This window comes from Leptonotus elevatus, chromosome 7 (assembly GCF_054856555.1).
Source record: "Leptonotus elevatus isolate MCC_2025b chromosome 7, RoL_Lele_1.0, whole genome shotgun sequence".
In the NCBI taxonomy this organism is placed as follows: domain Eukaryota; kingdom Metazoa; phylum Chordata; class Actinopteri; order Syngnathiformes; family Syngnathidae; genus Leptonotus; species Leptonotus elevatus.
Window position 1 is genome coordinate 18,464,859 of NC_141245.1, and position 14,796 is coordinate 18,479,654.

The 14,796-nt window shown below is 42.4% G+C and overlaps 1 protein-coding gene across 1 annotated transcript in view; it reads right to left on the reverse strand.

Moving 5' to 3' along the window:
- schip1 (schwannomin interacting protein 1) overlaps positions 1-14,796 on the reverse strand; it is a 240,859-nt gene that overhangs the window by 38,066 nt on the left and 187,997 nt on the right. The window contains exon 9 of the mRNA XM_086080872.1: positions 6,747-7,523. Coding sequence (XP_085936998.1) covers positions 6,747-7,523 — 777 coding nt within the window. The remainder of the gene's footprint in view (positions 1-6,746; positions 7,524-14,796) is intronic.

The following is a 14,796-nucleotide window of genomic DNA, read 5'->3' on the forward strand; positions in this document are numbered from 1 at the left end:
AGTAAGCTTTACCTGAGTTATGTGCCCGGCTGCCTGTGAGGAATCCAAGGTTAAAGTTAGATGAAAAATAGTCCACTGACAAAAAAAAGAAATTGCGAAAAACCTTGGATCAACGTCGGCAGACTGTCAGACTACCATGAGGGGAAAAAGAAATCCTTTCATCTGATAAGGCGTGTTGTGTATGAGAATGTGTGCGTTTGGAGACAGCTTAACTCTGAGGCAGAGGCGGTGCAAATGTGTGAGGTGGAGGGCCGGACGTGTTTCAGCCGGTAGCGCACATGCGAACACACCCACACGCACGCACATTAAGAGCAATGTATAGCAGAAAAGGTTAAACCAGAGCCTGAGGGGTCGTTTTGCACACCTGGCTGAAGCCCTCCACCCTCATCTCCAATTTCCTCGCCATATTCAAACATACTCCATCTTAAACTCTGACCCCAAGTTACATTCCGATATTTTTTCTCTTCATACGTCTGTCTGGCTGTTCATTCTCCTTCCTGGACCTTTCACCCTCAACGTGGCATGGACTTGAGAACTGAAAGTAGTCACGATGTGATTGTAGAGAGGCCAGCTTGGTCCTTTTGCTGAACTGCAACATAATCACAGGGTTTCTCAAACCTCACGCTGCCTTTTGTCTCTTGGCTCTCCTCCTGCTTTTTTCTGGGCTGTAGTGTCCATGAAGCCTCAACTTTGTTTTCCTCTTTGTGCTTGAGATCCATTTTTTCTCTCAAGTCAATAAAGTATCGACTTGTTTTTTGTTTGAAATATTGGCAGTTGCTCTGACAGCAGGTAGGGATAGACTAATTATCAGTCAGGTCAATTATCAGTATCGATATTCTGCATTCTGGAACATTGGTATCAGCCTTTTTTTTTTAAGAATCATACGGCCAACAATAGATCAACTAAACTTGAAACAAAGACATCTATTGACTAGGGTTGTAAACATCTCCAATATTTTGCAAACTTTAAAGTCGTTCAATAAACATCTTCTTTAAAAAGCTGAACAAAGTAAAGAGTTGGAGTTTGTATTTTCGTTTTTGTTTGTATCGGCTCCAAATATTGGTTATCTGCTTCCTTGACTAATAATAATCAGTATAGACCCTGAAAAACTTCAAAGCATATCAGTTTATCTCTAGTCAACAACTCTATGGATAGCAGTACAATGATTAGGAAATCTCATTCAAGTCTGCCAGATAGTCTGGACTCTAAAAAGCCCAGTTGTTGCTGGGAGAATCTAAACTTAGCACCGAATAAAGAAAAGCTCAACAAACTGTGACCAATCATCACCAAAATTCACATGCATGTCTCCAGACACACCCACTTCAACATCTGAAAATATTAGAACGATCACCAAATTATGTACCCATCATTCAAGTTAATTTCGCAAACAATTATCGTCGTAATAATTGGTTATCGACATCGGCACTTTCTAAAGTATTGGTTTATCGTATCGGTTGAAAATAGCATTATCGTGCATCCGCTAGTACAAATTACCAATCCAGGGTTTTCCCTGTGTAAAAAATTAAGAGGCGACCACCTCCAGCCTGACTGACTGATAATGATTGAATGCTTTAACATGATAATAGTCATATTCTTATTGGAACTATTATTCTTATTATTGAAACATGGAATTATTATATGTTGCCTGCAAAAAATTAAAGCGAGTCAGTTGAATTTAAAGAACACATGCACGTCATGGCGCATGGTCAGGATGAGCTGTTTGATACCACTTTTGTCCCTGATCGTAAAACGGCAGCACGAGGGCGGCCGATAATGGTATCGGTCACCGCCGTGAGTACCGATACCTTAAAATAAGACTGGTATGTAACAAATTATTATCTTTATCACCTTAAAAATATTTTAATAGGAATGAGAGTATCTTTGCCTCGATTGGCTGGAAGTCAGCTTTGTTCCATCCCACAACGGCGCAAATGCCCCCTTACACCCCAAATCTACCTTTGCAAAGTCTAGGAAAACACCAAAAGAAAGAAAACTCCATCCATGCGCATTGTCAGACTTCGCTCATGTGCTAGACTTTTGCTGACGAAAATAGGGCCCATAATGTTAAAACTGTACTGCAGACATGACGTTTTACAAAGAGTTAGGATTTAGGATGTTTACGTGTTGTTACAAGTCTCCGCAGAGGATTTATTTAGAACTGCAGTCCCCCCAGTATGTCTTTTAAATAGTGCAGGCAAAATGGAGATGGAGATTATCTTGATTGTCCGTAGGAGAAAAGCAGGTAAACGAAGAGATGAAGAACGAGAGCCGCCTCGGAAAAATAATATTATTGTGGATTTTTCCACAGTGCGGAGCTTAACGGCGGGTTAGGGGTTCAGGTCCCGACGGGCTGCTCTCTGCCACGCGCCTCCGCAGTTCATTAGAAACAAATGACAAAAAGAGGTCAGCCGATCCCCCAGCCGAACCCGCTCCCACAGCCCGGAGGCACTCGCTGAGATTAAAGCAGTTAAAACTCCACCCAAGCTAAACACACCTGCACCGATAGCACTTCATTCATACAAACTGGATCATGTAAATACTCCACACTGATTCATAGTCATTTAACTCTTTCCTTGTTGCCATGGAGATGTGGACAGGAAATAGATCTTCACATTGCCGTCCATATTTCCTGTCAGAGCGAACACGCACATGTCTGCACGCTTGCCAAGCTGGCCTCAAGGAACAAAATGACCGCAGCAAATTAGAAGCTTCGAGCTGATGGTTCTGTATTGAGGCTGCTGAAGCTCTCCTGAAGCATGTCAGGGTCCCCCGCCAGAAACACCAGCGACATCTTACACACACATCTTCAAACCCATACAGAAACACACACACACACACACTGTCTAGTCGCAAGGTCCCACCAGGTCGGGTGTCTAAATGTTTAATAACATTTTAAAAGCATTACTCTCTTCTCTTCCCGTTTGGGTCACTGGTAAATCCTGCCAATTTAGGGATTAAGACATGCAGAGGTCCCCTGGTATAAAAGGGAAAATAAGGTCCATCCCATTAGTGTATCCAATATCGCTGTTCCATTGAAGGTTTACACATCATTTTGTATACACTGAATATGCAAATACACCTATTTACTGATATTTTTGTTAATATTTATGAATATCATTTTCATTTATTGGACAGCTGTAGAAAATGTACTGAATGGAGATTTAAAAAAATAATAATATCCCAATACAATTAAATGACAAATAATTTGTCATGAGTTTTTCAATGAGCAAAATAACACACAATTTGTGCATGATCATTTCATTGTGCAGATCCTTCTGGTGTGCAGGTCTCGGCCACCAGAGGGCAGAATACTACATGCATACAGATAGGGCACAGCTGATCAGTAAGATGCAGTAGTAATATTAGAGATTTTTTGCAGAGGATAAATAATATGCCTGTGAGTATTGTTGTCTGAAAAGTCTGTAACATTGATGATATTTGCAAATTTTCTTTGTTGTATGATTATTTTGACAGCAACTGGAAGTCCTCAATAACAAAAACGTATAAAACATGGCAAGGCATGACGTCCTGCGGTCAGTGTAATTTTCCAGAAATTTGGGGTCAAATTGCACCAGCATGATGCCATTTGACTTTTTGCACATCACCAGACTGCTTTTTTTTCTTTCTATCATTGGGTTCACAGAAGGTCAACTCAAGGAGATGAGACTTGGCTTCCCGACTAAGCAGATAGGAAAAGAATCCTTAAAAAAACACTTGCGTTTGCGATATTGTTATTGTTAAGTCACTCTCCAGTGGAATGCACAGTATCTCCTCATCTCCTATCTCGGGTGGCTGAAACTACAGTCGTTTTCTTATCAGCCCAGCACAATCCATGTAAGATTTTTTTCCCACTTGGAAGTTTGGTTTTATCTATTTTCTTATCATGAGTGCACCAGCAGGATAAGCTGTCACCATCAAAATGTTGGAAGATTGAAAGATTTGGATATGGGGGATGCCTTTCACTGGATTTCCCTCTATGCAGGTCAACTGTATATTGCATCATAAACAGAAGGGGCTCTCAAACTTTTAGGATGTGGAGACATTTTTCAAGGACTCACCACCTAATATTCCAAACTAGCTGCCATTTGCACCGCAAAACAGTATAGAATTTAAAAAGTTGAGAAATATTGCCGAGAATAAAGTAATAGTTTAAGCCCAAAAAACAACAACCCAACAATCTATCAAGAGCTTAGACTAACTCGTAACTTATAAAAATAAAGTCATATTTTTCCCAATAAAAAGTTGTAATATGATATTAAAGACAAACTTAAATAGGGGACGGTACTTATATTTTAAAATGCAATTTTCAAAATAAAACCAAATTCTTGTAACATTTCACCTTTTATCCTGGAAATAATTTTATTCACAAAACAGTGGCTGCCTAAATATTTTCATCAAGTACCAACATCATGATCAACATTAAAATACAATTCATTCAAAATGAGGCAGAGGTTTTAGTCCTAATTATTTAATATTATTACAATTTACTGTAACATTACGCAGTTTCAACTAAATTAACACTGTACATAAAAATGGGAAAATAAATAAATAAATAATGATTCAATTAAAATATATTATACATATGAACTAAATGAAAATTGTTATCTGAATAAAAGTTTGAAAACAAATAGTTCCAAGAGGTGCAAACATTTAAATGCGTTAACTTGAAATTAAAAGTTAAATACAGCTAAACCTCCTTTAATATTATGTACAGTATGGACATTTAATCCAGTAAATCTTTCACAAACTACTTTATTCCTGTACGTTTGGTTCTTAAAATATGACTTTATTCATGCAGGGAGGTCAGATTTGTGTAATGATACGTCACAATTCCACCAGAGATTTTAAGTGGCCTGAAGTTAAGATGAGTCGAAGTAATTGGGTTATTATTGCCATTTTGCAGACCCCTGGTATCTAAATAAAAAAGTCCAATTAAAGCATATAGCAGAAGCATGTACACTATAGCAGGTACACACCCACACACCCACACACCCACACACACCTACACACGCCACGTGGCCTTGAAATGCTTCAACCTTAAGATATCTTCTCCTTTCCGCTCTCTTATCGCCCCTCCTCACATCTCCCCACTGCATTCCTGACATACCTCAGGGAGACAGGGGGCGGGGGTGGTGGTCCGGTGGGTTCTCCGGGATCACAGCATGCTCACAATGGCACTGGCTGCAGCTATTGTCCGTGCGCTCTGAGGAAAAGGCCTCGATGCCTTGCAAAGCAAAAGAAGCCCAGATATGCTGTAACAGCATTGAAACAAACCCATTCAAGGCCACTTAGTGATTCTCGGCGCCGCATACGAGATCTCTGTATACAAATTTCTCTCGCTCCTTTCTTATAAGTGACATCCTTTTGGAGCCGTGGAGAAAACAAATCTATTCAGGCTTGGGATTTCAACTAACTGAGCTCATGAGAATGCAAGTAAATCCTAAAAACCTTGTGGCAGGCACGCCAGGCCTGGCGCCTCTCTGTCAACCTGCCAATGCAACACTGCCATCTACTGGTAGAAGCACCGAAAACCCACAGCCAGGAATTGACAGGTTATTCCTTCAACTGAATCTTCAAATCGTTCAAGATGCCTCAGTTCCCTCTTGAATACGAATTCTTCATCTTATCAAGGCATTTTGGACATTTGCGTACTTCAGACTTTCGTCACCTCACCACCAAAGTCCAAATTCATCTACAGTGCAGGAAAGAGTGCTATTTTCTCTATTATTGCCATCTCCATTTATTTCAATGGAGACAAGTGATTTGAGATGTGAATGATTTGAGTTACAAGCGTGATCACTGAATAAATTAAACTTACATTTCAAGGTACTACTATTCTTGGACCCCCTGTAGGTGAAACGGCCAGGTGTCCAAATACCTTCACAGTAACGTTTGTAGAGAACAGTTGACTCTAAAAAAAGAGTCTATTTGGTCCCACTCTGAACAGAGTAAAATTTACACTTGAAAGAGAGTAATATTGTGTGTACGAGAGAATGTTTATGGTCTCCTTTTGGATACCAGCAAACAGTAAGAGTGGCCATCTCCCAAGCTAAAGGTCGTGAGTTCGTCCCTCAACCTTTGTGTAACTTTTTTTTTTTGTAAATATACTAATAAAATGTACTGAAAATTTACTTCTGAGTGAAAGAAACCTTTACTAGTTTTTTTGTCATAGGATAGGCCAATCCTCTCGTACACAGTAAAAATACTTTGAGTAAAATTTACTCTCTTCCAAGTGTAAATTTTGATCTGTTTAGAGTGGGACCAAACAGACTCTCTCTCTCTCCCTATTTTATTTATTTTTATTATTTAGAGTAAAATGTACTCTAAAAAATGTACTGTTTGCACACACACACGGCTAAAGTCGCCTACACAAGACCCGTCATGCTAAGGCAAAGCCCATCAGCTTTCAGTCCGGCCGTGTGTGTTTCCTCTTATGGACCCTTTGAGTCACATCCTTTCCCGGTGCCTCCTGCAGCCTTCGCTTCCCTCCAGCTGTGCCGCCCCGACTTCCATGACGGCCAGGTTAATAGCCGGGTCAACATAGCTTAGCGCTACATTAGCTCGCTAATCCCTGTTCTTCACTCCAGCTAACCTAACCTTGTGTATCTGGAGTCCATCTGACACGGATAAGTGCTGGATTAGAGCGGCCCACCAGAGCTTGGGAACACGGAAACGTGTGTGTGAAAAAGCCTTTGATGCACACGAGAGAAACGGGAAAACATAAGGAAAGAGAAATTGACACTCACTGAGGTGTAGCTGGTCTTGCCGACGTTGTGGTTCTGGTTGTAATTGAGGTTCTGGTTCTCCTGCTCTCGGCACTGCAGCCCTGCCAGGTGCCTCTCCAGGGCTGCCCAGTCCATGGTGGGCAGAGTCTCTTCTTCTACACCTTCCTCTTCTCTGTAACCCCCCATACGTCCCACAGTCCCAACACCGCCTCCTCCTCCACCTCCGCCGCCCCCGCCGGTGCTCCGGCTCCCCCTGCCTTGACTGAAGCTTTGGTGCCTGGGCTTGGGAGTCCCTGTGAGTCCCGCCTGTGGTGTGCCAGCGGAGTGGAGCGGGTTGCTGCGAGGCAAAACCACATTCCCGTTTTGTTTGAGTTCATCGGGGACGGCGGCGATGGCGGTGGTGGTGGTGGTGGTGCGTCCGCCGGAGGCCGGAAGTGGCGGAACAGACTTCACATCCTGCAATTCTTGGCCAAGGCCGCGGCTGGTCTTCCTGTAGCCCTCGCCGGCCTCCGCCGCACTACCTCCGCCTTCTTCCTGACCGGGAGCCTGCGGAGAGACGCATTCGTCTCCGTACTCGCTCTCCCACTCCTCCATCACCTTCTTCTTGTACTCTTGGTAGTCCTCGTCCTCCTCATAGTCCTCAAGGGTGACAAGGTCCAGAGAAGGGGACGATTTGTAGTCATCCAATGTGGGCAGGTCAGGAGAAGGGGAGCAGGGAGTAACTTTGTTGGAGTTGGACTCTGAGCTGGAGCGACTGGACGCGTCGCTCCCCAGGTCCATGCCATCTTCCCGGTAATCCTGGAGCAACACAAAGGAAGTCAAATGGCGTTAGACGGAAACAGTACAGAAGATATATACAAATACAGCATGACCCTCCATGTGTCACTGAATGAAACTGTCAACACTAATGCACCCTGTGGAGATAATGATTGGTCTCTCAGGGAACTGTTTGCCCCTTTTCCAGTATTAGAAAGGTGTTGATCCAAACTTTACAAGGCAAATGTCAAGGGTACAAAAGAAGCACCTTTGAGCCACAATGGAGCCAATGCATCCATCATCCGTCCATCATCCGTCCATCATCCGTCCATCATCCATCCATGTTATCGTCACATCGGAACTAGATCTACTTCCTGATTCCATGTCGAAGAATCATGGGAAATAGAGTCCTACTCAGTGGTGTAGTGGCCCCTGGAGAAGTGGGTATACTCTTAATATTCACTTTTTTTTTTTAAGTAGTCAAGAAAAGCGTCCTTTTAGAAATGGCGACGTAAGAATAAAAAATCTGTCATTTGGACTTGCTCACAATAATAAAATTATCATGACTTGTTAGGAGCAGTTTGGTACCACAAGCAGCTTGAAATAATATAAAATGTATTTATCATGAGGCAAGCATAAAAGTATATTTTATAAATCAAATTACAATATTTAGTGAACAATGAACAAAAATAGTGAAAAACCGACTTCAGTATTACTTTGTGCTGTCTTAAACAATTTGTCCCCATTCTTGTGTTTTAATTTACCCGTACTTAAAAATAACATAAAACTTAACTAGAGCATGTAGTTAGTGCGTAATCGGCAGCGTCCACCTCGGGAATTGAACCGACGTCGCGATCAAGTAAATCAAGTGTAAGAGGGCAGATCAGTTCACCTGAGCTAAATTTCTGGGTCGCCATTGCGTGGCCTACTCTGCCTCCGATTGGCTCTCCGTATACCCGCGTATGCCCTGGACTACAACACCGGGACTCCTACTAGCCTAATGCTGCGGCTGCCGGTCAGACCCAACGCAAACTGAGCTTTTCCAGTGTTACGATGCAGGACAGGCGCAGCCAGCGTCCAGTAGCTGCCGGGACCCAGCAAAAAAGGTTGGATAATGGTGAGTGGATTGATTATTTACACCTGTTGAACTGTCAACCAAGATAGATTTAGCGTTAGCTAAAGTAATAACACAATTTATTATTTCTAATTGATTTGGTGACAGCACGTTGATCGTGACTTTATGCTTATAGGCTAGCGACATGCAATGTCAACACAGGAAGACAATTCAAAAAGCGAACCATCCTATCTGTGAGGCGGATGTGCTAACAACTATTTCACTGTGCTTCACCAATTTTAAATCCAAAACTGAATGGCTTTCATCTGTTCTCAGCCTTTTCAAAGGTACACTGCTTCAGAAATTGGGGGTGTAGCAGGTATGTTGTACTAAATCATTGGAGCTTCTGTTATATTTCCAAATTCTGATTTTCAAGTGCCAAGAATACATAAGCAGGACCTTTGTACTTCTTTTTGTACTTTTCTGCTTGCAAGTGTGTATATGAATATGCAAAAACCTAAAGATGTTCCAATTAGAGCACTTGTTCAGAGAGTTTTCTAATTAAATGAAGGGCGGCAATTTTCATTCAATTAAACGCAAATGTTAGACCCAAAAGGTGTGTTTGTAATCTGTGAATGAAGGAACGTGTCAGTGAGTCCTTTGAGAATTATCGATGTAAGAACATACATAGTTCAATTCACTCATTTCCCATAGCGCTTATCCTCATTAGGGTCACGAGTGAGCTGAAACCTTTCCCAGCTGACTTCAAGGTTCAAGGTTGGGTACAACCTGGTCTGGCTGTTAGCCAATTTTAGGCCAGACAGTGCGCCACTATAGATAAAAGGTGCTAGAATTAAAAACACAGCAGGTACACTGAGTCAATTTACATCCTTTAAATGACAATCTACACTAATATACCCCATGAAAGTAATTATTGCACCCCAAGCTAATTATTGGATTCTTTTCTTAGACCAAAATATTTTAGGTACTGTATGTTCCTGAACCATTGAAGTTGTTACAAAGGACACTCGGCGCTGACTAAATCTGCTTGGCAGCTTGATTCCAGCCGCCTCATACTTCTCACTTCCTGTCCAGCAGGAACTTCCTGTCTGCTCATAATTTTGCAGCCCAGCCTCTTTGGGACCACCGATCCTTGTCTTTTTGGAGTGAGCCGACACACAAACAAAGAGCACACCTCAGCATTGGTAACCAAACTCTACAACAGCACCAGTCCACAGAGACTTATCAGAGTGTTGCGACGGCTTCGAGTGAGTGACGCAAACGTGTCGTCGCACATTCAACACAACGACACGGTCCGGCGACTGCCGAGCTGTAGCGTAACCTTGACTCTCTGCCCCACCCCCGCCCCTCTTTCTGCAATCACCACCTGACTGATTAGTTCACAGGTAATGAAAACGTCCTCACTGTTTACAACCCTTCACAGATCTCCACCTGACCCGAGCGCTCCCTCGCATCCGTCAGGGAGGTGCCAAATTTCTGTGCGGCGCGGCCACAAATTTATGACATCTTTCCGAAGAGAACTACATTAGGAGTTCTGAAAAACAAAATGATACATGAAGATGGACTATGACCGCTTAGGACTGCTTCCAGTAAGAACGCCAGTCTGTCGCAGCGGCAAAACATAATAAAAATATTAGTCATCATTTCCAGCATGGTTACATCAAGCCTTCTGGGTAGGAGAGGAAATTTACAGCCACCAGACACTTTATTAGGGACACCTGCACTATAATAGAATAGGATTCACCGCAGGGGCTGGAAGTATTCCTTCAACAATGTTCATTATTGTCTTTTTCAGTCTTGTGTAACCACATTGAATCATAATGACAGCTCCTATGTTTTTTCTTCTTGTTTTTTTTTTTAAGACAAAAAAGGTTGTGTAGTAGCTTGATTAGTTTCGGCGACAACTGAAACCTTCCTCAGAATAACCTTTTTTTTGTCTTAAAAAAGAATAAACCATCGGACAATATAATTTATAGACAAGATGTTTTTTTTTTTTTTTGCCATAATGACAGCTGTTTCTAATATTTTGCCCACCATTTTGGCTCCATGACGGAGATGTATAGTGTACAGTATGACAAACACCTCTCACTATCGAGTACTTTTAATGCTTTTTAATACCAATTCTGATGATTAATGCTGGATGTGAGGTGCATCGGAAAAGTTCCAGGACTGGTGTCACAAAGAATATAGCTCAAATCTAAAGTACGAGTTTTTCCTTTGGAAGCTAATGAAAAAATAATTTTGGAATTCCATGCAACTCCATTGAGACAGCTATCTTGATGTTGTCTACATCTTCAAAATGGGTCCCTTTGATAACCATCTTAAGCATGGGAAAATGGACAAAAAATAAAATCACGGCTAGTTAGGAAAGTTAATCCAGCCAGCCAATGTTTTTCTCTGCCAGGAACTGTCAGATGCTCAGGACGTTGTGAGAAGGCGCAATGTCATAGTGAAGCAATCTTGAGTTGTTCTGCCTCGTCTCAGGTGCTGAACTCAACTAAACCCGTAATTTGGGTCTGAGTTCAGTAAATGGATGGATGGTTGGAAGTAATCTTTTCTGACACACCACAAACACATCTCAGTAAGATGTAATACGGTTCCACTACTTCCATTACCAATATTGAGAGACAATATACTATGCATTAGAAACACCTCTCAATAGTGCAGTTCTAATACTTTCACAGACAGACAACTTACAATACTAGGATCTTTAAGTTTAATTTAAGGCAGGTTCATTGTTTCTGCAATGAGTGAATCATTGCCAATTAGAACTGAGCATAATTGCCTTTACAAAGGCAGATTTATTCAGACTTTTTTGGATCTTATATGATTCATTCTGTCTCTTCAAATATTGCAAAACTTGTGCATGGAATTTGGAAGTGAAAATGTAACTCCATGCAAATAGGGTAGACCGGGGCTTGATGTCACATACTTACGTCTATATATTTCTTGGAATACATTATATGTAAACATATTGTGTACACGATGAAAGACCAAAGTTTCAGGTATATTTTTATATTCATGTAATGTTCACATTTGGGGTCAGTTTAGAGTGATTATTAATCAAACAGAAAGTGTGAACACATGACATATAGCACCACCATCTGGTAGGTTGTCTCCACTAAATGGGGTAAGATGTCACACTGGATTTGGCTAATGCTAAACTAATAAAACAAGGATAAAATAGTTGTTCTGCTGTTTTTTGGTTTGACCTACAGCGAACATAGAAGTCAGCCCTAGACATGTTTATCATTGATCTTGAAATATGTGTTGAACAAACGTTCACCTAAAATATGAACATGCACTGGATTAAAGTCCTTAAGAACGTCTGCCATGTATGTCATGGCTCTCAGCCTCAAATGCTAATTTTGTTTTCCTTAAACTGAACATCTGCGATTGGCTGGCAACCAGTTCAGGGTGTACCCCGCCTACTGTCCGAAGCCAGCTGGGATAGGTTCCAGCAACCCCTGCGACCCTTGTGAGGACAAGCGGTACAGAAAATGGATGGATGGATGGATAAACTGAACATTCCAGATCAAATTAAATTACAAAAAAGAAAGCATTGCTCCATCACAAAACTTAAGTCAGTCTTGAAATGTGGACGTAGCCTACTGTAGTTCCAACAACAACTTGAAGATCCATTTTTAATACCCAAACTAAACCTGAAAAACAAACAAACAATTTCTTCACGAATCAGACTAATCATCTGAGTGGCATATTTTGGCATATGTAAACCGAGTTGCCAGAGGGGCATTTCTTTTATTAGCCGATTCCTTGTATATGTGACAACTAACCCCCGGATGACTGAGACATATTTCCCCAAACTACCACGTTGGCTATTCCTAACTCTACTTTAAAGATAACTTGAAACAGAGCAATGACCGAGGCATAACAAGATGCCCAAATCTCTCCTCTAACGAGGCCACATGAATTGCTGCTAGAATTTTTATATCGATGACGCTTGATTAAAAAACAAAAAAAGTTAAGAAATTTGATTTTGGATTGTGCAAAAATGGTTAACTGTCAGCTCACAATGTGCTATTCTCTTCACGACCCGTGATCATGTATCGGAAGAAAACTTGTATTCCACTTTTTAGTTGCGCCCTCTGGTGGAGAACCCAATTGCAATGTGACAATTTACCCGCGTGACAACAAACCCTGGTCTCTCTGGAGCTAAATGCTTTCCCATTAAAGCAAAGCATCATTGCAGTAAACGCCATGCACCCCCCCCCCTTCCCCCCACATGGGTGGATCCCTGATATATGTGTGTAAATGTTTTACAAAGGACTCTTGCCCTCTGCGTTTGACATTTTTACTGCCAACGTCCACAAGCTGCCACATTTTAAGGTTATTGCATTCATAGAAGGATTATTTTGACTGTAAACTAACAACTGTGCAATGCTGAAATCAACCTTACCAAGGTGGTCACCAAACGCACCATGCAAGTCACCATCCCTATGTGGTGCTGCTCTCCCCTTGGCTATGGAAATCTTTACGTTGGTGCTGCAACAACTACATACAGAACCCCTTTTTTAGGTTCTCAAAAAGTGAGAAGACCGCTTTGCTTTCCTTCCAAAGCGCCGCTTGTTTCCCCACAAAAAAAAAAAAGTCGTAATCCGATTTGTGCAGCCTCCAAACAGAAAAGCGTCTGACTCGCCCCCCAAAAATAGTGTATGAACCAATAAGAGCGCACAATTGGTCGCATGAACTCGAATGCAATATTGTAATCAGTTAAAGTGCTTGTTTATGAGAGAGAATGAGAGGGAGAGGGAGGAAAGGCGCTGCAAGACGGTATCCTGGGGCTGTAAAGCTGATCCGCTGTAGGATTAACACACACGCGCACACACGCGCACACACGCACACGAGCAGCCTGGATTTTGTTTGGCCATGCACCTAAACTGGCTGCATGCACACTGACAGCTGCACCTACCCCCTCGCCACCCCTCCCCAAATTAGAAGGGGGCTCTTCGTTGCGACTCGTTTGCGTTTTGCACAAAACAAGAGAGAGAGAGAGAGAGGGGGGGGGGGGTTGGGTGGTGTTGTCGTATCCGCCCTAGTGACACGCGTGACATCACCTCCTGCACCTTTCTCAATGAAAAAGGCGCATCTCATTCTAACCCAATTTGCAGAGTCATTCACCGTACAGTCATGATGTAATGTTCCTTAAAAAAAAAAAAAAACTCCCAAGAGGAAACTGACACCCTCAACATACACACACGCGCGCGCGCGCATGCACACACCGGCAGTGACAGAAACGCCCATATGAGCTCTATACCTTCCCCGGCATGCACGCAAGCTAGTGCAAATTGGACATTTCTACTCACTGTCATCATCTTGCAAGCTTTCACCCCCCGCCGCGCGTCTCAAGACATTGTCAAAGTGTACAAATCGCAGCTACGAGGCTCTCCCCACTTGTCTCCCAGCAGCGGCAGCAGCTGATGATGTATCCTAAAGGCGGCTGCTGGCGGTGCCGGCTCGGCCACCGAAATGACAGACAGCCAGGCGAGGAAGAGGACATCTGGGTCCCGGCATCGCCGTGCTAGTGCTCACGCTTGGGGAGAAACGCGAATGGATGAATAAATAAGGAGGTTATGATTTGAAATCCAAAAGGGTTCGCTCCTTTCACGCGCGCCCGAGCTCCGTGCGTCCTCGTGGAGTGAGTGGAAGGGAAGCGGGGAGCGTCTTCAGAGCCCACGCACGCTCAAACGGTCCTTACAACTGAAGTTAGGGAACACAATCTTGCAGACCGCCCCTCCAAAAAAAACCCAAATAAATCCGCTTCTGTGCACGTCTGGACTCTGCGAGAAAGTGACGACAGAAGACAAGCACTGACCTTGCAAATGGTCGAGAGAGAGAGAGAGGGAGAGAGAGGGAGGGGAGAGGGAGAGAGCGAGGGAAGCAGAGAAGAAGAGGGAGGGGTGAGTGAGAGGAAACTATTTGGGTGAATTATTAAACCATTCTTCTGTTCTGAATTTAGAGCCTTACTCTCACGTGTTATTTCATTCACTATTTGGATTCAATTACAACAAAAATGCTGCGTCTTTAAAAAAAAAATATATATAGAAGTAGGGGGACCATATAGGACCACACACTTCATATCCTAATCTTAAAACAACAACAAAAAATACTAGAGATGTAACGATATCCAAACATAATGATACGATATTATCACAATATGATGGTCACAATATGATAATTATCACGATATTGTGCAGATATTTCCCCATATTTATTTTTATT